The sequence below is a fragment of the Oreochromis aureus genome, linkage group 16 (assembly GCF_013358895.1).
Source record: "Oreochromis aureus strain Israel breed Guangdong linkage group 16, ZZ_aureus, whole genome shotgun sequence".
In the NCBI taxonomy this organism is placed as follows: Eukaryota; Metazoa; Chordata; class Actinopteri; order Cichliformes; family Cichlidae; genus Oreochromis; species Oreochromis aureus.
In genome coordinates, this window is record NC_052957.1 from 2,707,886 (window position 1) to 2,732,652 (window position 24,767).

The following is a 24,767-nucleotide window of genomic DNA, read 5'->3' on the forward strand; positions in this document are numbered from 1 at the left end:
ATTGTTTGGACGGCGGCGTCTGTGATTAAAGCTTCATAATGAAGTATCACATTAGGAAGATGAAACAAAGTTAAAGTTAGTTTAACTCCGGCAACATTAAACCACGGCAGCTCTGTTTTCGCCGCGACTCACAAAATGACATTACGACAGCAGTCGCAGAACAATTTGAGCTATTAATCTGTTTTATTACCACACTGTCAAAATAGCATGACTCTCATTGACAAAGAATCTGACACTGTTGAATGCAATTTGAAAATATGAAGCGCTTCCCCAGCTTAAAATCTCAAATCACATTCAAGTGGATATCGACACGAAGTGAGGCTTCGGCTCTATAAAGACTCATAAAGATATAACTGAATTAAAGCTTCGCTAGTTCATTTCCTCCACTTCTCCTTCGCTTACTTTAAATATTACTCTTCGCCTCCCCGCCCGCCTTTATTTATTTTTTACCTCAGCTTCTGTCTGTGGCTCCTCTCGTCGAGCCGCTGCCGTTTGTGCTCCGCTGTTTGGTTATATTGAGGCCATCTATCTGCGCCGGGGCTGTCATTGGCTCTCAGGAGTTTTTTAATGCGCTGTGACACAAAGCTGCATCTTGTCTCTGTTTTTAAAAGTTGCTGAGAGGCAGGCCTGCGTGATAGATGACTCTGTGCATGTGTGTGCAGCGGCCGAACAGCTGTAAGCAGCCCTTTTAGAAAGAGTCAGTGAAAGTGTGTGTTTATGAGAGAGCGGGGCAGGTGCAGATGACATATAACAAGTCCTTGTTTCCCCTGAAATCCATCAGAAATCTCTTAAATACCGGGGAATTAGTAAGGATCACATTACTCTCAATTACTGTCAGACACGGAGAGAAATCCTTCCAATTATCCTTTTGAATATGTGACCCGTGTAACTGTGAGCGCGCTATCCACATAACAGCATTAAGGAAGTCATCCCTAAACAGGTATTACATAGTTGAATTTCCCTTCAAACTGAGCGCTCACTGGCTTTTCTGTTCTGCCTGGAATGTTTTCAATTCCTCGTTTTGGTTTGATGACTCTCTCAATTATGTTAAACTAGTTGTTGCATGAGCCAGGAAGCTGTTCTCATTCATTACATCTGTTTCTCTCGTTCTGTGTCTGTCTCTCTCTCTCTCTCTCACACACACACACACACACACACACACACACACACACACACACACACACACACACACACAGACCACCAGCCCCTCATTTGGTCTTAACTCTTCTCCAGCTGTGTGCCAATTTGCCTCCTCCAGAGTGCGTGGGGTTCGGGAGGGGGGTGATTAGGAGTTACGGGCTGTATTTAAACAGCGCGCCTGTCCTCTTTCGTGTGTTGATGATAAATGTTCTCACTGTGTGCATGTCTACATAAGTGTTTTAGTTCTCATACTGGGTGTGTGTATGCATGCCAGTAATGGGTTCCATCCACATCGCTCCCTAATCCCCAGCTGCCGCGCGGTGCTGACTGGGTTCCTGGAGGGAGAATTCCAAACTTGCCACCGGATTTACAGTGGATTCTCTACAGATTACCACTGGATTTCTGCCCCGTTCCCAATATGGAAACTCTCATAACACACTAGGGATCATGTTATTATTTTTCAAGTTATTCATTAACTGGTCAGTAAGTTTTTGAACGAATGAATCTTTTAGTCAAACGATGCTTTTTTCTTATATTAAAGCACAAAGAGTGTGTGTGTTCTACGTTTTTAAATTTCATTTACAAAAACCAATACAAGTAAACCTCAGAAATCCCCGCTCGTGGTTTCCAGTAGCTCCGTCTTCGACTGCTGGAGTAACAAAGGTTTGGGGTCGAGGCATGAGATAGAAATGTGAGCCGGCCACAAGCAGTCAGTACAGCTGCACAGAGCCATTCAAACCAGTGTGTACTTCATAACTGGGACCACTGAGAAGCTACAGAGTTGGAATCAAAGTGTCGGTGGACAGAACAGTCGGGGCCACCATGACCCTTTACCACACAAGTGTCATCCAGACCAGCGGTCCCCAACCCCCGGCCCACGGCCTGGTACCGGTCCGTGAGTCGTTTGGTACCGGGCCGCGAGAGTTAAGTGTCGGGTGTGAAATTTCTGGTTTTCAGGGTTTTTATCGTTAACTCTGTTTCCCTGGGTCTTTTCCTGTGTTGTAGTTGTGTGTCTTATTTTGAAAGAAATATTTACGCGTTACCATAGCGACCAGAGAGCATTAAAGGGCAGAGAGGAGGATGTTACTCTCAATGTTGTTGGTGCATTTCAGGAGGACGCTGCTAATAAAGTTACACAATTACACAGTGAACTCGCATTTATTATTATTTACAAAATATCACAGTTTTTGTCTCGGTTGGATCATTTTATTTTGTTGTATTTATCCGCCACACCTTAAAGGCCGGTCCGTGAGAATATTGTCTGACATTAAACCGGTCTGTGGAGCAAAAAAGGTTGGGGACCTCTGATCCAGACGACCTGCACTTGTTTGGTCATTTTGGTTATAACATTAAAAAAAAATTATTCTCATCTTTTAGGAAACATTTGAATTTTCTCTCTAGACTGAAATGTGAAGCTGATTTTTCTGCGGTACCTTGATTATTCCATGATACTCCATTCTTTTACCGTGCATCGGCACTATTTGCGTAATCCCTGCACCCTCCACCTGTGCTTATTTACTCCATCTTTGTCTTATCACCTCTGGTCCTTTCTGCTTTATCTGATTTTCTCCCTGTGTGTAGGTTTGTTGCAAATAGAGGCTGATAGCTTCTGATAAAAAGTGACACTAATTACTCTAATTTGACAGCCTAAAATCTCCCCTCACCCACCCCTAAATAAGAAAATACACAGACTACAGTAAAGTGATCGTGTAAGCGTGTTAATCAATCCTCATCATCTTAATCTTAGAGATGATGTCTTGTTTTCCAGCTCCTGTTTTGATCCTCCTCATCTCTCGTCTTATCCCTGTTTTTCATCTCCCATACCTTCCTCTTAACTTTGCCCCCCTCCTTATCTCTTTCTTCCTGCCCTCTTCACCTCCCCATTACCTCTCCACCGCTCTTATCTCTGCCTCTGTGACGTTATCATGTCCGGCGGCCAAACGCTAACTGACAGATGGGCTGACTGATACGGGGCACAGGTATACAGGCTCAGGGGTGAACAGCAAGCCCTGCAGCCTGGCGGGCAGGCAGACTCGTAGTCATAAAACGTCCAAAAAGAGAGAGAGAGAGAGAGAGAGAGACATGGAGTCAGACAGACACATGGACAGACGGCTAGAAGACGGACGTGAAAGAAAGAAGAGCAGACAAAACGGCTGCAGCCATTAAATCTGAGCCGTCCGGCTGAGACGCTAACCCGGAGCGACGTATGGTGAAGAAGACAGGTGTGTGTGTGTGTGTGTGTGTGTGTGTGTGTGTGTGTGTGTGTGTGTGTGTGTGCTGAAACACACATAAACATGCTAACCATGGAGTCGGGTGGGGCAGAAGAAGACATCCCAAACATGAAGGGCATGCAGTTAGTTAGACACTTCCCACTGCTGACCACCCATCCTGACACACACACACACACACACACACACACACACACACACACACACACACACACACACACACACACAAGCATCAGCATGGAGACCACCAGGACTCAGGACCTGTGCAAGCGTTTATGTACATTACACAAAGGTCAGCAGGTGAATTATGTGATTGGTCAGAAGCTCCAGAGTCCATCTCACTCAGTGAGATATATTTATATGATAAACATGAATACTGCATGGATATCCTGCAGTAGATGGAGAGATGCGTGCAGACAAATGAAAGAGACAGAAAGACGGAGAGATAAAATCTAATACCTCGTAATGTTTGCTATGTGGACAACATGTGTTTGTGTACTCGCTTTCCCCGGCACAGGACATCGATATCTATTAAGGGGACGCGGCTGGATTACCACAGCTGTGCGTGTGTCTTCGCTTGCGTTAACTGAGCCCTAGCCTACTTAAAACTGTCACGTGTCACTTATATTCTGTTGCTATGTGATGTTTGGCCGGGATGAGCCGCGAGCTGAGCGCGTGCTTCGCCCTCTCTCTCCTCTGTCGCCCGCAACAAATTGTTTTCAGCAGGTTTTCCTGAATATTTCAGATTCAGTGCGGTCGCTGTTGGTAGGCTCTTTGCTGAGGTACGTGAAGAGAGCATCACTCTGACGGCGCTGTGCCGGTGCCAGCGGTTGGTTGATTATTTGTTTTATAGTGAAGGTGCTGGGGCAGAGCGGGAGGTTAACGCTGCGTCTGTGCTCAGGTCTCCTGTTTATTCCTCTGATTACCTTTCATAACACTGTCTGTTTTGTTTGTTCGTGTATTTGTGTTGATTTTATGTGACAACAGCAACAAATGATCACAGCTCTTCTTCTGCCACAGCCATCGGAGTCACACAGCAGTGAACTCTGAGCCAACTCCTCCTCCTGTGTTTGGCCGGGTCTGGTTCATTGAGCGACTTCTCAGCAGTTGGAAAAAAGGACGTTTCGTACTATAAACGAGTTCAGTCGTGGAGTTTTTCCCCAGAACAAGTTTTTGAACCATCCAGCCACTGGCTGCATCTGCCTTATGACTGACTGGTTAAGGAAGCAACGTTACCAATGGCAACATCCGTCGGTTTCTTTGCTTCAGTCTGATTGCGCTCTCAAATTTCTTTCTCATAAAATTCTCTTTTCCAGACGAGGTCCGTTAGATGCAGCTGACTACCCGATGCAGCCGTGGTCAGGTCCCTACCCGGGGCCTCCGCACGCCCAGCAGGGATACTCCCAGGCACCATCCTACCCCACCTCCCAGTCTGCCCCATCTTACCCCAACTACCCACCTGGTCAGCCATACCCACGGCAAGGAGACCCTCGAGGCATTGACCCTGGCTACTACCCCCACCCTAGGTAATTACATGCAGGAAAATACCCTCATACCAAGACCTGTATGTGTACTGTACGTACCGCCATGATGCTGTCGTGCTGGTTTTGTGATTCCAGTGCAGCGTACCTGGACAAGGGGGCGGAGCTCTAGATCATGAGCTGTTGCCTGCTAAACTAAAACTAGAGCTCAGACTTCTCAGGCTGCCTGTTAGTCCAAATAGTCACAAAGAAAGCCAAATTATTTGACAGATAACAACATTAAAGACACCAACAGCCTCCAGTAGACGGCCGCTACCTACACCTGCCTCCATCATCATCATCCACCTGTCACTCAAAGCGGCTACGCCCTGAAATTTAAGCCTTAATACGTTTAAACAAAACATCACCCTGCACACGTGTCAGGGAAATTAGCCCGATCGCAGGAACTGCAGTTTTGGGGTTCAGCGTCGATCATATTGCAGATGTGATCATGCTTCATATTACTGCCGTTCATATTCGTCTCTGTTTAAGTATGTCTTCCCTCTCGTCTGACTCCTCCTTCTTTTCCATCTCGGAGTATTTTGCTGTTCTTTGATCAAAGGTTGTTCTCTAGCTCTCAGCAGAGAGGGCCCCTGCGGCAGGACGTGCCCCCATCTCCCACCCCGCCTCTTCGGGGACTGCGGTACGACACGATGACACGTGGAACTGGGGGTGGGGGTTACAGGTAGGGCCGATTGGTGGATGAAGCCCATTCCAGGTAAATGCTCTAAAATGCTTCTTCCTGCCTAAATAATGAATAAAATTCTGCCGCTGTACTCGAGTAATCCGGCACAGCCCGCTGTAACTTTAAGAATACCTTTGATTGGATACAGGCACCAGTGGGAGCTCGGTACAGACCAGCGTGGCTTTACTCGGGAGGGAGGAGGACGGCAACAGCAAACAAACCCAAAGCAGAAGACGGCGTGACTGCAGCTGTGCAGACACATCGAGTCCTGACATGAAAACAAGCACAAAGTCGACGTCTTTGTATTCTGAGCTTTCCTGCGTTTAGCTCGCCACTGAAGCAGAGTTAAAACCTCATAATGCGATGATCCGAATCCCCGTCATTATCAAACAGTGTGTGCTGGTAGGAGTGTACGGTAAGGTAAAGGAGGTTAATTACAGAGTGGAGGATGCGTAATGTCTTGTTGTTTGAAGTCATTTAAATTGCTTTGAATCTTCGGAGAGTTTAAAATTAGCAGGTTTTTACTTTTCACTGTACTCTGATTAAGTTGTCTCTTGTAAGAATCTGTCAGGGCTGCAGAGGTAATTGGATCCATTTAAATTAACATTCACAGCCACTGCTCCAGCAGGATAAAGAAAAATATCCACAAATGCAACCTAAAGTAACGCGCTAACGCTGACTGTAGATGGAGGTTCACGCAGATATGAATAACACTTTATTATGTTTGTGTAATGAAAGCGTATTTATTCTCGAGATCCGACCATTTATGTGGGCAAAGATGCGACTGCAGCGCCTCCGCTTTTCCAAAACATTACTTCTTTCCTCTCTTAGTAATGGCTACTGGAACACAAAGTCATTACAGCGCTCCAATCAGCACTCTGGAACGGTTTATTCCTCCAGATAAACAAAAATACTCGTTTAGAGGCCGGCCGATGTCTAAAGTGACCAATCAGGGATCATGCCACTAATACCAGCACAAGAGTAATCTGATCATATCCTGTGTTATCAGAAAGAGTTATTGGTACGTGTAAATCACACTGAAGACCACTATATGAATGATCTGTCCTCGCTGTTCGGTGCAGGACGAGGCGGAGCCCACGTCTGCTCCGTGGTTTGCTCCGCGTTTGTTTGACCCTGTTGCTGCGTTTTGAAGCAGCTTAAGAAGTACGAAATATCTCATTTTAGCAGAACTGGAAATTATCTTTGGATGGTCGCTTTATTTAAAAAGACCTCCACACGAATGTATGAGCAGCTTGCATTTTACAGACACATCCACCTGTGTGGAGTGATTTCACTTTCCTACTACCTGCAAGAAGCTCCGGAAAAGGCAGGACGACAATAACACAGTCGGGGTAATCAAGGTAACCGGGTGTTCCACAGGTGGAGCTGTTTTAATTCTGTCTTCTTTTAAAGCGTCTCCGATGTGTTGGAGCTGTTTAAGCTCTGCTTTTCCACACCGTCGAGTAAACCGGACAGAGAGGATTTTCTTTTTTGGGCAGCTTTTTGCAGAGCGGGGATAGAGGTCGCTTTCACTGTGTTACTCTGCGCCGTGCGCTCCGCTTTGGATTTGAAGGACGTTTCAGTGACCCGACGGTGTAGGCATCACTGCTCGAACATGAAGTGAGCTTCAGAGTGCTGTCAGCGCTGCACCATAATGCAGATCCATTTTGCCACTTAGCAAAACCATCAGTTAAGTGTGACTAAGAGTTAAAGCCTTGCATAACATCTGTGTTTCACACCACAAAGCTCAGCAGTATTACTTTCAATGGAGATTAAATGTTTAAAATGACATCTCGGTATCGGGTGGACTGCGATTCTCTCAGTGTGGCCGAGGCTGAAGGTCCGCTAACGTTAATGTCGAGATTATTGCAAAAGAATGTAACGTGTAGATTTTATCAGAAAGGTTTTTGTGTATCAAGAGTTGGATAAAGGGAGGTTAAGGAAAGGTAGGGAAAGATGTGAGGAACAGGTAGAAAAGAAAAAGAGGGACATAAAGAGAGAAATGATAGGAATGTGTAATATTTCAGAATAAATATGAAAAGGAAACGGTTGAAAAAATGGTCAGAGAGGTAAATGCAGTGCAATTTGTGCAGCATTAGTTGTGCTGTAGGAAGAGGAGGGTTGCAGGACTGAATGTAGTGACTTTGTGAAGTATTCATAATTATTTCTCCTTTTGTGTTGTCACGTTTCACCAGTGTGAAAATCAGACTTCCAAATCAAGTAATAAAGCACATTTTCAGAGACTGATGAACAAATCACCTGCCAGGTTTAGAGCAGAAACACTAAAACAACTCGCGTCCCCTCAGATCATTTTCTCCGTCGCTGATGATGTTGATGATGTTACAGAGTGAGCGTGCAGCACCTGAGAAAATGATCCTTTTGAGAACACGTGAAGGATTTTCATGCCAAACATGTCAGGAGTCTCCCCCGCTGTGTGTACCTGAATGTTGGGTCAGCGTCTGGAGAAGCTTTTAAACATACAGTATTTGAAAAATGTGACACGTTGCATGAAGGCGTATCTATCTCATTACACAGTTTTCACATATGTAACTCTTCACAAGCATTTATTTTTACATGTTTCTTTTTTTAATGCTAGTTGATGGTGTTGAAACGACCAGAGCCACAGGATGTTTGGCTTTTGTTGCCACGGGTACGCTGCAGAGCTTCGATCGCTTTTTTCCTCCTCGTGTTGTTTAAACTGCACGAGCAGTTTTAAACTGGCGACTCTGCGCAGCGTGGCTAACGCATCCAGCATCCTGCAGGGCTCTTTGGTCTTTAGCAAGTTGCACAAGCTGAAGGTACTCGCTAGAATCTTCTGTACGAAGGGTTCCTGCTACTCCTGGTTCTCCTTTTAAAGAGATCGGTGTATGAAGGAACCAACTAATAACCTCTGTTACCTAGAAGTATAACATGCTTTATCACAATGCTCGAATATATAAAAAAGTCAAATCTCATTTTATAATGTAACAATTCTGTCATTGTTTTCCAACTTTTTTATATTTTGTATATAACTTCTCCTTTTTTGCATTAAAGTATTCATTTTTGAACACATCTGGTCAACGATGTCATACTTTACTTCTCTTTAAGACACAATGCATGCCGAGCACATCTGCTGAGGTTAATTAAATATGAGTCAGGAGAAATTATTTCCCTCGTGTCCCCCGTACCCTGCAAGGTGAATCATTAACATTGCCAACCCAATTTAGTCCATCGTTTAAGCAGCTGATAAATTGTACTTTTGTGATAAGAGATAGATGGCCACAAATTAATGTAAGACTAATTATCAATTAGAAAAAGGAGATAAGGAACGCTGATTACTGCGCAAAGTTTTCCTAGTTTCTCTGGCGTGTTGCCGGCGCGCTGCGAGGTCACTTCCCTCAGCTTAATAAGTATTTAGTGGCCGTGTGTAGCGTAAGGTGGTTTCTTATTTGTCAGACACTATAGGTGCTGGACTGTGGCTCAGAGAAGTTAGCAGTAATGAGACACAGAGGCCAAGGAAGCGTTTTATCAGGCAGGGCGTAATTAGAATATCCCAGACCTGTTGGCCAATGGGAAGAGAGCGAAAGGAAGTAATTAAATTCTCTTGAGTCACTGCCAAGGTTCAGTATGGATCTGCTGAGTGTGTGTGTGTGTGTGTGTGTGTGTGTGTGTGTCCAATATTCTGATTGTAGTGTCTGTGCAGGTGCTGGTGTTTTGTTTTAATGCATGTTAGAACTCGGATTAGTTTAAGAGATTAATTGCAGTGCACCTCTGGACTCTTCTCAGCGCCCAGATCAAACGTGTCGCTGAAGTTAAGCAAAAGTAAGTCTACGTTACACCGCAGTGACGGATACACCCACAGGATGGTCTTTTCCGTGGGATCGTTCCCTCCATTTTGAGTCATATCACTGATGTTTGAAGACGTGCCATGATGTCAAATAAAATGTAACAAGCCTGTTCTGAGGACGTGAGGAGTAGAAAGCTCAGATATTTGTGTAAAGATGGAAAAAACTGTCAGAAAGATTAACACCTGAAAATTCTGCTCAGGTACAGTAATTTGTTCTTTGTTGTTTCCCACCTCCAAGCAACAAAATCAACGGTGTCCCGGTGACGATGACCCGGCTGAGCAGGTCATTAGACAGAAGCTGAGCACCTGGAAATTATCACAAGACCAAAGTTTCCGTTTCTAACAGAACTGATCGTCTGATTCAGCTTAAACATGTTAAATCTGTTAAATGCAGGAGGAGCTGGTGTACTCGGTATATCAGAAGTGTGTGATGTATGGGTGGAAGCAGAGTCTGACTCAGCAGTGCTTCCTAATCCAGCGCAGCTCCAAACAAACCCGCCTGTTAGCCAGAGGCAGGAAGTATTGAACCTCTCAGGTTTGTGAGCTTCACCTCATATTTATTTTTCTGACAGTTTTTTACTTTTACTCTCTTTTCAACAGAAATATCTTGTTTGCTGCTCCTTTCGCTTCCTTGCATTAAAGGAAAATCCCACCGGTGTTTCTACTTTTCTTCATTCTGCTTCACCCTTCAGGGCAGGGGTGTCAAACATAAGGTCCAGGGGCCAGAATCGCCCCGTCAAAGACACCAACCTGGCCCATGGGACTGATTTGGAGAGCGTGAAGGAAAAGATAAATGTTGGAAATGTAACCGTGTTTTCATAAGTGTTGCAGCTTTTAATGTTAAAGACTTCCACCATGACGTTTCACACTAACCAAAGTAAATAAGTGATAGTTAAATAATTAAATGACATTAAAGTTTTTTTTAACTGTCCAGCAGAGGAATTTCTGTTTTCTCTTCAGAGTTTAAAAAATAAAGTTTTCTGTGAATTAACAAAAACTTTGTTTTATACTTACATGACAGTCCTGGCAATGACGTGGCCGAGCCTTTTCTGCACTTCTTTTTTCCAACATTAAAAATAAATGTGTAGTTTGACTGATCCAGCCCACTGAAGATCAGAGTGGGCTGAGTCTGGCATACGTGCCGTCTCCTGGTGTGTCGATTACCAGAGCTAGTTACGTGTGACTAATGTGAAAGATATGAGTCGGTTAGCTTTGCACAAAAATAGCTGTTAGAAATGTCCAAAGAGCTACTTTAAACTTTAAGTACATTTCACAGCGTGTACTTTTACACTTTTACTTGAGTAAAGAAGTTGAAGGAGTACTTCAGCTTTTACCAGATGTATGAGTACAACAGCTGAATACCTCAACAGAAGTATGAGTACTCCTGCTTCAGTGAAGAATGGCAGGAGTACTGCCGCCTCTCTCTTTAAGCACTAATGATGTTTTTTATTATTTTAGCTGGAAAAACTGGACGTGAATCAAACCCACATTCAGGAAAGTGCAGTACTGAAGACACAAACCAACAGACTGACTGCAGTAACCTGGTCTGCAGTGAACAGCAATGTGTGAGACTTTACAAAGCAGTGTGTTAGAGTACTCGGATTACTTTTTCATTGTAATAAATGTGTTTTACAGTCCAAGTAATTGGTTATTAATTTTTCTAATAAGCGTTCTGTTGCTGTTAGATATGTTTCCCGCTCCTTTCCTTCTAACAAAGGGACAAAAGTGAAATCCCTAATGCTCTGCAGATGCATGCTGCAAAGTGGAGTGTATCTAATCCTGCAGCTGCGTAGTGAGTGGACGCCCTCCACAATGACATATTTACGGAGAGCTTCTCTTTACACGCTGAAGAAGATGTGAGTATTTTGGGGAACACAAAGGTAACTGAGGAGTTGCCTCTGGGGGCGATACTGGGACAATAAGGATTCCTTTCTAATGCAGTAATCTTCAAAAGTTACAAGTTACTTTCAAAAATCATGCGATTGACACCGGAGGGGGCGAGTGGGTGGGGCACGTCAATCAACAGACAGCAATTCAAACCCTGAGATGGACGGACTACAACAGCTGATCAAGAACGGGAATCTGAGGCTCGAGGTCGCCCACACCGGGCAGTCAGACGTAGCCTGGCGTCCCGAGTCCTCCGGCCGACCCGGTGGAAGCGTCGCTGTCATGTGCTGATGGTTTTTGTGGCTGTTGCTGTGTTTGAGAGGCCGTCAGCCAGCCTGGTTGACTCGCTGACTGACTGCGAAACAGTCATTGACTGACTGGGTGTGTAATTGCTCCAACCTCCTTCCCAGTGCAGGTCTGGCATGCTGTAATTATTAGCAGTTATTATTAGTAGTTTTAATCAGCACTGTAAACCATTGTAATTAGGATTTCCTATTATGAGTGGTTGCCAGTTTGTGGACGTGTGAGTGTGTGTCTGCTTGGCAAGGTATTGTTCAGTCATAGCTATTATTGGTGCCCTGGCAGCTGCTTTTTGTTCCCTTGACTTGTGATTGTTCTTCGTGTACACACTGTATGTGAAGGGCTTCCTTGGAACTGCCAACCCCCGAAAACCCTCATTAATTACTGCCAGCTAGCAGCCCTGTTTTCCCAATAATCATATACGACATGCACAGATCCTATCAGGAGTGCATTTTCCTGCCTGTTCATGCACATTTAGCACCCTGCTCATGTTCTTTGGATCGCTGGTGAATTTGAACTTGAGTTCAACTTGGACCTAAACTGTTTGTGCACTTCAACTCTGTAGAAATCAGCACTGATATGCAGAAGTGATACACATGGCCAAGTATCAGTTTTCCACCATGTCATCAGATTTCATAATCCCATTCAGCACTTTGTGGTCACTGCAGAAAAATATAAGAACTACTGTGTGCTGGGTCGGGTTGTTGGGAGAGATTATGAGATCTGGCCGAAACAACAGAGCGCAGCTGGAAAAATCCACGTTTTAAAGACGGATTAGTGCCGTCTCTGTTTTTAAAGTGAAAATGGGCTTGGAGAAACAAACGCTTATCGCACAGCGCGTCTAAATATTTAAGTGTCCATATGACATTCCTGCGCATTATTCACTGGCAGCCTTTTCTGTCGTACGGTCAGCTCCTGTCAGAGAACATAAATGTGTTGATGTGAACCTCTTTTTAAAAACGCCGCCTACACACCGGCTCACCGTTTACAACAAACTTTTTGAGGCTTGCAAAAAATTTAAAAGATCAACATATTATATAACACCAAATCAGATGACTCCAGGTGATTTGAATCAAATGACACCCCATGGGCAGGCACTTGGTGAGAGTGAGAAGGAGAAACTCCCTTTCAACAGGAAAAACCTCTGAGAAGCAGGCTCAGGCAGGGGCGGGGCCATCTGCTGCGACCTGTTGGAGGTGAGGCGAGAGAGAAACGATAAAGAGAGCTTAGCTTTAAAGGAAGCCCACATGTACACAGGATTCAGAGTAAAGGAGAGAGAAGATAAAGTGTGACGACACGCTGCAGTGGTGCATAAACATGTGGAGAGTGAAGGGCTCAGTGTATCACAGGAAGTCATGGTCACCTGGTCCAGCCCTAACTATATGCTTTAGCAAAAAGGAAAGTTTGAAGCCTAATCTTGAAAGTAGAGATAGTGTCTGTCTCCCGAATCCAAACTGGAAGCTGGTTCCACAGAAGAGGGGCCTGAAAACTGAAGGCTCTGCCTCCCATTCTACTTTTAAATACTCTAGGAACAACAAGTAGGCCTGCAGTGCAAGAGCGAAGTGCTCTAATAGGGTGATATGGTACTACAAGGTCATTAAGATAAGATGGGGCCTGATTATTTAAGACCTTGTATGTGAGGAGCAGGATTTTGAATTCTGGATTTAACAGGAAGCCAATGAAGGGAAGCCAAAACAGGAGAAATCTGCTCTCTCTTTCTAGTCCCTGTCAGGACTCTTGCTGCAGCATTTTGGATTAACTGAAGTTCTTTTTAGAGAACCTATAATAATAACTGGCAATTACCTTTATAATTATTGCATATACTGCCCCTCAGAAGCACAGAGACTGTGACCAATCAGAAGACACTGTGCTTTGATGAAGGGGCCTTAAACAGGCAGGAGCTAGAGCGGCAAAGAGGATCATGTAGATAATGCAAAGCTCCTCAAGTGGAATCTGCGGGCGAGCTGGAAATGTGTAAGAAATCTGTTTATATCAGATGAATCCTTTGAAATGCAGATAGCACTTAATGGTGAGAACCAGTGAGAGAGCAGAGGTGAAGCACTGGTTACAGTAAATCCTGTTTTGTGTGTGTGAGCTCTAAGATTCACATCCCGGCAGGGTCATGGACTCTGCATTAAGAGCGCAGTGTCTCCTATTAAGTGTGTAAAAAATTACATTTCCTTTGTCCCCTGTGCACACTGATGACTTGTGGTAAACTCCACAGCAGCTGTTTCCCCTCTTCCCATCGCCCACTCCGTCCCCACCCCTCTCACACACACACACTCCCACCAGTGGTAACCTTGAGGCATGTTGCCAGCCCACACACTCACTCTGTCTTTCTTGCGGGTCCTTCAGGCCGCTGAGAAGAAAATGGTGACAGGCGTGTCTTTGTTCCACGTTCTGATGCTGCTGGTTAGAGCAACCTTATGAACCAATGAAAAAGTGACGTATGTGCAGTGCTCAGTGTTCAATGTGTCATCAGTTTTACTCTATAACAGTTTGATGTGCTGCAGTAATTCTTTGCATAACTTTTGCAGCAGTAAATATTCTGGAGAGAAAGTAACGCAGGAAAAATACTATCTATGAAGTTATACTGCAAAGCTTGCTCTCTGTTCCCTCCCTGCAATCACACACACAAATATTGTCAGCTTGTATTGATTTACATCAAATTATAACTGAAAATCATGCTGCTGTTTGCACTGTGGTTGATGGTTTCTGTCTTATTCAGCCCAGCCTGGCTTTAAAAAAAATTCCCACTGACCTCCCACAGACAACAGTCCCTGTAGTTATTCAGGTTCGACCTGTAGGCACATTTGAAACACTTTTAAAGTGAGGTGGCCTCTAGCAGGTGTCATCACCTCTAGACGGCCAAACCTCTGGCACCGTGTTTTCCTAGAAGTGAGAAACAACGAGCAGCGTCCTCTGCAGCCACGCTTCATGTTGTATATTTTTCTTGAATGTTTTTATCTTTTTATCTTTGAACTCTAATTTCACCCCCTCCTTCCGCTCTCATGTCAATCAGTGTCACACTGCTGCACAGGTGATGCACGTTTGCAGTGGCTGAAAACTCCTCTTTGCAGGGAAGCACCTCTGCAAACCGACACAACCGCAGCAGCATAAGTTAAGCGTTAGTCGCCACAGGCTGTCATATGAAAAAGCCCAACTTTATAGCAAGTTTAGCTTTCTACAGATAATTTAGACCTTCACACGAGCTCTATAGGGGCTCCGCTACACTTCACCCCAGCTAAACAGAGTCACTGACGCAGGCCTCTCTGTGTTTCAGTGTGTTGTTTTTGCTGTGTGGTGAATAGTACCAACTCTGTGGTTTCTGACTTTTCCACCACTCCAAACTAAACACCAGCGATTATGTTGATATTTTAACCCTTGTGTTGTCCACGGGTCATTTTTGTCCTCTACAGAAATCTTTTGCTATCAAAAATATGTTTTTTATTCATCAAATGGTCTGAAAATAACAGAAGTTATTCATTACTATACTATGCATGATTGGAATAAGTTTTAAGTAATTTGATTTATTTATGGGGTTTTATTCGATTTTATAACACCTGTTGTCCTCGTGGACAAAATGACCCCAAAGTACAAAGTGTTGCAAAGGCCGTATTTTCACAACATACTGCTTTCAAACATCTTTGATCTTGGATCACTGATGTGTGGGGTCAAGCACTGGTCATAACAACCACAACAACCACAACAACAACAACAACAGGCAACACAATGAGGAGGCAGGTGCTCTATATTCAATAAAATGTTATTTATACTGCGCCAAATCAAAACAACAGTCGCATCAAAGTGCTTCGTATTGTAAGGTCGACCCTACAATAATACATACACAGAAAGTATGCTCACAAGCCTCCATTGCACTAGAGATTTGCATACTTTGATGAGCATACTTTTTTTAACCATGTTGTGCAAAGCAATGACCAGTAGGACAAAGCACATATTGTCCTCTAGTATAATGAGGAGAGGAAGAATCAATGTTCAGGAAGATCCAGGGTTAGAAGATATAGAAAATATTGTCAATATTTAGAGCACATGCTACCCTTTCTCTGAAAAAGCACATCACCCACCTGCAGAAGTGGAAGAAGGCTATGAAGTGAAGAAAAGTGATGAAGAATCTGAACTATGTTCAAGTAGGTTCTTGGGCATCCAGGGCATTGTAGTCTGAGGAGCTTGGAAAGAAAGTGACTGGGCTTCTTGAAGTTTCTTGAGTTTTCAGAATGTGAAACTGGAATAGAAGATGTGTCAGAGGACTGCACATCATCCATTTCAATTATGATGAAGACAAAGAATCAAGCAGGAAAGAGGAGTCAGCTGAGACGGAGGAATATTTGCAGTAATGTGAGGAAACATTGATCTGGTCTTCTAACATCCCAATGACAGACGATGCATGACTCTCTCATGTCCCACAGAGAAAGATAATCTATCACAGTCCAAGCACATATGCCAGGTCCCATACTCCTTCATTGGCTTTTCTACTCGAGCACTGAACGCATTATACACAGTGTTCTGCTTGTATTCTGCTTTTTAACGTTCACATGCCAATGGATGCATCAGAGACCAAGTTGGGGTTCAGTAACTTGCCCAAGGACACCTTGGTAAGAACTCCAGACTAGAGCACACAGAGACTGAACCAACAACCATCCAATTAGCAGATGAGCTGCTCTACAGCCAACTCAATGATGAACAAGGAGGGACAACGAGAGGGAAAAAATGGATCGAATGCAGCTGTAGTCTTATGTGGGTATGTTGATTCTACATCCAGTGGAGTCGCTACAGCCAGTTTATGACATCCTGAGTCTGGTAGAGCAGTTTTAAAGGTGACACAAGATTAATCATAGAAGCGCAAAAAGGATATAATTTCTTGATAAAGACACAATAGATGATCATCGTGCAGGGCCCGCCCGTCGGGCTATATGATCGCCCGACTGGAGATATCACTAGCTCCGCGACGTTGGGCTAGCGCGATTTTGCGAGCCCTGTCGTTCATGACACAAACGCAGCGCTCCCATTTGAGGTGTATGGAACAAGTGGGTGTTTCTCCTGCTGTGATGTAAGATCCTGATACTGATGTGACTGTATGAGCACAAAGTCCCGTTCAGAGGACTCTGTCCATTCCAACAGAACATCCCAAGTAAACCTATGAGATAAAAACATGGCAGAATGTCATGCCAGGTCCAGCTGTACATGGAACATGCTAGTGTACCGATGGCAAGCGTCTGGCCTGCAGTCAGGACACGCGAGTTGTCCCTAACATTGCAGGTTTCCAAAAGAAAACAATCATCTGTAACAACTTGTTTACTGTATATGACCCTTGCCTGCAACTGCAGAAAAGAAAGCTGTCCATGATGGGACCAGTGCAGAGGAATAAACCTGAGCTTCCTCCTGCACTTGTGTCAAATATGGACATGAAAGTTTACCTTCACTCAGACCCATGCCTGGTGTCCTACCATGCCAAAATATAGAAAACTGTCAGGTAATGAGTTGGAATAAAGTTGAATAAAACCTTGAAACACAGAGATGGATGATATTTTATACTTATGGCTTTATAAACAGTCAAAGCAAACAGGGTCATTTTTGAGCGCAGAGGACAACAGATGTGATTATTTGCTGCCAGTAAAAAACTTGAAGTAGTTTAAAAACAGCTTTCTAAATTAACTTTGACACATACCGTCTGTGATCATCTGCTAAAGCAACTGACTCTGGTTGTGAAACGATAATCACAATAACTGATGATTTGATTTATTTTTACCCGAAAACAAAGAAAAAATTCATTTTATGAGGTTTTTAACAGACTTAAATTTGAAATGGAATAAAAAAAAATGTGTCAGAATGTTTGAATTAAGTTTTAATTAAAAGTGGGGAAAAATCCACTTCATAGTAATTAAGTATCAATCAAACCAGATGGGGACATTTTTGACCCCTGAGGACCACAGGTGTGATTATGTGCTGCCATTTAAAAATTATAAATGGTTCAAAAAAACTTTTTCACTAAAGTTCAACATAGAGCACTCTGTAGTTAGTCAGATAGTCAAAATTATCTGAACTTTTAAATATTTTATTTTCTTGTTTTGTTTCCACTCGAAAACACAGTGTATTTTATGTAAACAAGGTCTGGTGGCCCTAAAATGTAAAATGTTGGGTAAATTTTGTGTTAATGTGTTGGTCTTAAGTAAAACTAAGATGTAACATTGAATTGATTGACAAAGTATACTTTATATTTTAAAACAGTCAAATGAAGTGGGGACATTTTTGACCCCTGAGGACCACAGGTGTGATTATGTGCTGCCATTAAAAAATGTAAATGGTTCAAAAAATTTTTTTCACTAAAGTTCAACATACAGGATTCTTTAGTTAGTCAGATAGTCAAAATTATCTAAACAATTAAATATTTCATTGTCTGATTTTATTTTCGCTCAAAAACACAGTGTACTTTATGTAAACAAGGTCTGGTGGCCCTTAAATGTGTAATGTTGGGTAAATTTTGTGTTAATGTGTTGGTCTTAAGTAAAACTAAGGTGTAACACTGAATTGATTGACAATTTATAATTTATACTTTAAAAACACTCAAATGAAGTGGGGACATTTTTGACCCCTGAGGACCACAGGTGTGATTATGTGCTGCCATTTAAAAATTATAAACACTTCAAAAAAAACTTTCTCACTAAAGTTCAACATACAGCACTCTGTAGTTAGTCAGATAGTCAAAATTATCTAAAAATTAAATATTACATTGTCTCATTTTATTTTTGCTCAAAAACACAGTGTGTACTTTATGTAAACAAGGTCTGGTGGCCCTAAAATGTAAAATGTTGGGTAAATTTTGTGTTAATGTGTTGGTCTTAAGTAAAACTAAGGTGTAACACTGAATTGATTGACAATTTATAATTTATATTTTAAAAACAGTCAAATGAAGTGGGGACATTTTTGACCCTGAGGACCACACAGGTGTGATTATGTGCTGCCATTTAAAAATGTTAAATGGTTCAAAACAAATTTTTCACTAAAGTTCAACATACAGCACTCTGTAGTTAGTCAGATAGTCAAAATTATCTAAACAATTAAATATTTTATTTTCTTGTTTTATTTCCGCTTAAAAAACAGGGTGTATTTTTTGTAAACAAGGTCTGGTGGCCCTAAAATGTGTAATGTTGGGTAAATTTTGTGTTAATGTGTTGGTCTTAAGTAAAACTAAGATGTAACACTGAATTGATTGACAATTTATACTTTATTCTTTAAAAAACACTCAAATGAAGTGGGGACATTTTTGACCCCTGAGGACAACAGCTGTATGGAAATCGGGAGGACATTATGAGGGTTAAGTGGAAAGGCTCCCGTGTGTCAGTCCAGCAACACTCACAGACGTCGTTTACATCAGCAACAAAAACCTAAATGATTAATAACGAGCTGGGAGATTTGTTGCTGTAATATCATTGAATAGTATTTGAGTTGTATCCGTATGAAAGCCTCAGTCTGTCTGCATGGAGGTGAAATGAGATTCGCCTCACTTTGTTTTTCTCTCGTCACTTTTGGCTCTTTTTATCTTCACACTGCGCCACGCTTTAAACGCCTCTTATTTTAATCACTCGTGCATCTTCTAACGCTCGCTGTCATTATTTAAAGAGGTGTAGAGTGGAGCTGTTATTATGATCCAGTTGTTAAACGGAAAAATGGCTTAATTTTCCATTAAAGCTGCTGTTTTACTGCAGAGCTCGCAGTGGAGGCTGACTCCGTGGTCACGGCAGTTTCAGCACACAAGCTAATGTGAAATTTCAATTAGAGAAAGAAAATCTGTAATTGTGAAACTGTCACTCAGCGGCCGTGACGGCGCTGCCATTGTTTTATCTGACAATTTGTTTTTTTCCTGAATAATATTTCATTTTGTAAAATAATTACAGCAGAAAAAGCGAGAAAGAAAAGCACAACAGCTCTGAGCTGACCAACCTCCCTAATTACACGAGTGACCAGTCAACTCATTTTTATTTATTGCCAACATATTAAAACAACAGACTTTGACCCGAGCCTTTAACGCGGAGGCAAGAATTACTGTGGCAAAAATAAAGTCATGCTGAAAAAACACAAAATGAAAACAGGGGAGAATAATAATAATAAATTTAAAATTCCTTTGATTTCTGCAGCCCAGTAGTATTATTCAACACCTGACGTGTCAAAGAAAAACCTAGTTTCATCCATCGACAAAGACTTCCTTCTTCCCAGCAACACTGTGGATCCAAGGCATCCACAGGCCAGATGACTTATATAATCTGCTCAGTGAGTTTAGGGTCTCCTCCCAGTTGATTATTCCTGGAAATCCTCCAAAGGAATGTGCCCAGGAGGCATACTAACCAGAGGCCTGAACCACCTCAGCTGGCTGACCTTCATTCGACATGAAGGAGCAGTGAATCCGCTCCAGGATCTCTCCAAACTCCTCCTCCTACAAAGGAAACTCAGTTCAGCCACTTGTATTCGTGAGCGTACTCTTTCTAACCAGAGCTCATGACCGCAGATGGGCTGCTCTGTTCACCACGATAGCTCAGAACAAGCCCCTCTCCTCCAATCCAGAGGAAGCACATGCCAAGTCTATGATGTCACCTCTCTAATAAATGCATTAAATACCAAGAATATGGTATGATAATAACCAGTGTTGGGTGTACTGCAGTTGAAAGTACTGCTAAAAATTTTAAGGAGCAGAGATATGAACTTGCATTTATCCATTTTCCTCCGCTTATCCAATTCAGGATTATGCGGCGGCTGGAATATATCCCAGCTGCCGGAAGCCGAGGGTCCACCGTGGACAGGTGTGTCACAGACAACCATTCCCACTCACAGGCACACCTGTGGGCAATTTCGACCCACCAATCACCTAACCCCACTAACTGCATGTCTTCAGACACAGGGGGAGATCACGCTGCCTCACAGACAGGTCTGTGGCCTTGGTGGAGTCAAACCCAAGTGCATCATCTCTGTCCAAGCATCTGCACAGACACCAAGCTAGCAGCAAAGAATCCTTCACCCAAAGCTGAGTGGATGCCATCTGCAGCCCAGCAGCTAAAGGCTTGATTTTTCTGCAGGAAACAAAAGCAGAGACTCCACTTCTATTTCTAGCCGTACCTGCTTCTGCAGCATCGTGCTGTGAAGTGCTCTCCGGGCAGGTTTTCAGCTTTGCTGTTGGATTAGTGTTCATACTTACAAACCTAAAGGAAGGTCTCGTGTGTGTTATTTGTGCCAGTGTGTGGATGTGTAGCCTACGTTTGTTACAGTACACCTCAGGCTGTTGTGCGCCTGTAACAAGTAGTGTAACGAAGTCACAGAGCACATCAGTGATGTAACAGGTTACTGTGACCTGTGTTAAAGTCCTGTTAGTGCTCAGAATGATGCCAAAGTGACTGTTTTCATGTAATCCCAAAAAATGTTAGTCATTCTGCTGACTTCCAGTCCTGATGTCCGGATCGCAGACAGCAGATATCCAAGTCAAGACTGGACTTCCTGTTTCCTACACTGGTTATTGTTTTTGAACGCAGATACATTTTTAAAATTCTGATAAAAGCTGTTTCACCTTCAGAAAATATCCAGTGGTTCTGATCTACATGGACTCCTGCATGCAAACAAAGCCTTCCCAGACTATAACCTGATAACAAGTTTTGTTGCTCACACTGTGTAAAGAGCTTGGAAAGAAGGCGACTGGACTTCTTTAAGTTTCACGGAGACGTTTCACCTCTCAGGAGAGAGCTTCTTCAGGTATATAAACCCTACTGGAGGATGTACCTTAAGAGGATCGTGCTATGACCTGGACGACTGCGAACCTACGCAGACATCTGTTACCTACAGAGTTGATATATTTTTATGCTGATACACAGAACTGTCATTAGAAGTCAGTTTGCTTTTATATCCAGGTCTTCCTCCTTGGGGGTTTTCACCATATATGATACTGCAGAAAAATTTCAGAGTCATCTATGATTTCTTTATATTTTGCTTCAAAGGATCCAAACTTTCCTGTCATTTTTTAACATGCTCTGCATCCAATAGTACTTCTGCACCAACAAAGTGATTCCCAAAGAGCTATTAGTTGAAAACTCAGCATATCTCGTCATGCTGTGCACCGTGTTCTTAAAATGTTTGAGGAAACTGAACAAGTGGAAGACAAAAGAAGAAGTGGACGGCTGAAGCCTCATCAGGAATGGTCTCAGTGGCAGGGCTGCTGTGAAGGAGCCAGTGTGAATGAAGGGAAACAGGAAGAAAAGGCTGAGGTATGAAAATGACACAAGAACTGGGGTGAACGTCAGTAAACAGGTCCTGATGTGTGATCAAATTTCAACACTTTTGGTTCGAATCATTGTCGCTGTGCACTGAGGATGTCAGGAGACGTACAACGATGAGTGTCTGCAGCCGTCTGTAACACACTGGCTGCATTTCAGCCGGTGGGATCAGAATTTGATTCACCATGCAATACCATCATGAAAGCATCTGATTGGCCACAGCTTCATTTTTGCAGCATGGCAATGATGCCAAACACACGGCCAGTGCAGCGAAAGCACATCTGGATAGAAAAACACACAGTGGAACACCACCAGTGGCGGACGGGCCTCCCAGAGCCCGGACCTCAGCATTACTGAAGCAGTGTGAGATCATCCTACAGAACACAACAAAAGACAGAAACATCCAAAGAACGCTGCCTGTGCTGAAGAATAAAGGTGGCCTTACCAAATATTGACTTTCAAGTTTGTTAGAATTGTACAAACTGTTTATTGCCTTTTCCCCCTTTATGTTTGCACACGTTTCAATAAATCACTGCACTTATTTCCCACTTTCCTAGCAAAATATAAAGAATTTATACTTTTTCACAGAACTGAAAGTCTGATCTTTGTTTTATTTGATTGCACGCCTTCATTTGTCTTTCAGCAAAAGCAACCAAAGTTCCACCTACGTAAATTTCTGCTAAGGAGCGCGGTATTTTTCCAGGGGTCTAGAGCTAAATGTGATGTGTGTATTGTATAAACTCTTGTGAAATAAACACTTTTGGGCTGTTGGACTCTGTTGGGCTTGTTCCTCAAACAAAGGCTGGTTCATCAGTCATAACTGTATATCTGAAAAGAGGCGTTATTGATGACCCTGTTAGATGTAATTTCGTGGCACCAAACAAGACCCGATGGCTTGATTGGCCCGAGTTTAGTTTGTGAATTTCACAGAGGCTGTGCACAGACCATCCACCCACAAAATGCCACCAGTAGTTCGGCTTTTCAGATACTATAAAGGTGCAGCATTTGTTGAGCGCTGGAGATGAAGCTAGGAGGAGTTTAACGTGTTGGATGACACGATGCTGAAAGTGCATCAATGAACAGAAAGAAGAACTTTGGGAGAGAAAGAAGACTTTTTTCTACCAAGTTGAAAGCTTTTCTGTCAGGGTCACCGATCTGCCTCACACACTCACACACCCACACGCATTTTTCACACAGCCATGGGGAGTTTTCAGCCTATACACACACACAGCCACTCACAAATCTTTGAGTCAGTCACAGGGATGAGACCAGCATGACATGAGCAATTATAATCTTCCCAAAATACATCTCCTCCTTTCTTCAAACCCTGTCCGAGCTAATAGAGTCTAGTTGTTGAGGATTTGTGTTCAAATCGCTCGAGGGAATGAAGCGGGACAGGGATCCGAAAATAGAGAGAGGCTATAAACATACATGAAGAAAAAATATGGCTGTTAGGTGCTAATCCTGAGCTGGTGATTTTGTTCTCTCTCTGCTTTCTCTCTGACACTCAGTTTGTCGAACCACAAAGTTCATTTCAAACTAGCGGCCATGGCGTGTTTTATTGTGAGGACGGCAGGCGGGAAAACAGGACAGGAGGGATGAACTTGCCTGAACGTATCACAGCTAAACAAAGCTTCAAGAGATATTAAAGGAGGCCGGAGGGTGAAGGAGAAAAAAGGGTTTTGTTTTTAAAAACCGGGGCACACAGGGACAGCGAGGGAATGAAAGATGGAGGGAAATGGCGAGAAAAGGATATTGCATATAGATGGGCCACTGATCTGTTATCTCTCCTGCTTTTATTAGTTTCATGAAGAATTCATGCAACAGGCAATAATAAATCACAGTGGGGATTTAATTTGATGTCAATTCTGAAATTATGAGCTACTCTATTATTGCTTCTTTAAGTGGCATCTAATTTTGGGTGAGGTCTCCCTACCCCCATTATCTGGTCCTAGTATATATAAATGCATTATATGTCCACATTTCCAGCATCGTACATGCAAGTTGAAGGTTTTGTGCTTGCGACCTCCTCACCTGTCATCCTCTCACCTTCAACTCGGATAAGCTCAAGGCCCGCTGGGTAAGCGGGTGGAAGAATGGTCTCTCCAAAAGGCGTATGATCATTTTCACTCAGATGACTGAGACCCTTGTTGATAGTCTAAAGACTAATATTGTTTCGATTGGAAGTGACTTCTCTCTGATCCAAAGGGGACAAGCGAGCCCATGGCAGTATAACGCCTCCAACAGCACTACAAAGACGCCGGGTCCTTTCGCTTCATAAGACACAACAACATAGTATGATGCAACTCTGGGAGTCAGGAGTGGTGGGAAACGGGTCATCACACCCTGTCCATGGTGAATATACCTTACTCCCATCCGCAGATGTGAACATCTCATACCCTGAGGTCTTGTAGACCTTATTAGCTGACTCTGTTGAACAAATCCAGGTCACGTATGTGGTATGTTACAGTGTCACTTGCATGTAGCTGTATTTGTCTTTCGGCGATGTTACTGCAGCACTTTCTTGTTGTTAGTGTCTTTAAAGTCTTTAATTCTGTGATGTCTTTTTTCTGACAGCTGTGATAAAGAACAAATAATCTAAATCACTTAAATTGTAAAATCACTGTTGTCGCTGGATTAACACACAGATTCTGTCATGGCCAGTGTTGGGGAGTAACGGAGAACATGTACCGGCGTTACGTATTTAAAATACAAAATATGAGTTTCTGTTACAGTTACCGCTTAAACAGGTGATAATTAGAATACAGTTACTTTGTTGAAAAAAATGGATTACATGGTGGTCTTTTCCTGCTTCATATGTTAGACCATCCCCTTTCTAATTTTGGTGATTCCACACATTGCCAGAAACCCAAACAAAACACGCAATAAGAGGCTTTAAAGTAAGCGTCC

General features: G+C 43.0%; 1 protein-coding gene across 2 annotated transcripts in view; it reads left to right on the forward strand.

Moving 5' to 3' along the window:
* Positions 1–8,624, forward strand: part of pard3bb (par-3 family cell polarity regulator beta b) — a 248,745-nt gene extending 240,121 nt beyond the window's left edge. For both annotated transcript variants that reach the window (XM_039600345.1, XM_039600346.1), the window contains exons 24-26: positions 4,685–4,894; positions 5,463–5,606; positions 5,722–8,624. In XM_039600345.1, the coding sequence (XP_039456279.1) occupies positions 4,685–4,894; positions 5,463–5,577 (325 nt within the window). In that variant the 3' untranslated portion in view covers positions 5,578–5,606; positions 5,722–8,624. The remainder of the gene's footprint in view (positions 1–4,684; positions 4,895–5,462; positions 5,607–5,721) is intronic.
* The last annotated feature ends 16,143 nt before the right edge of the window (positions 8,625–24,767 follow it).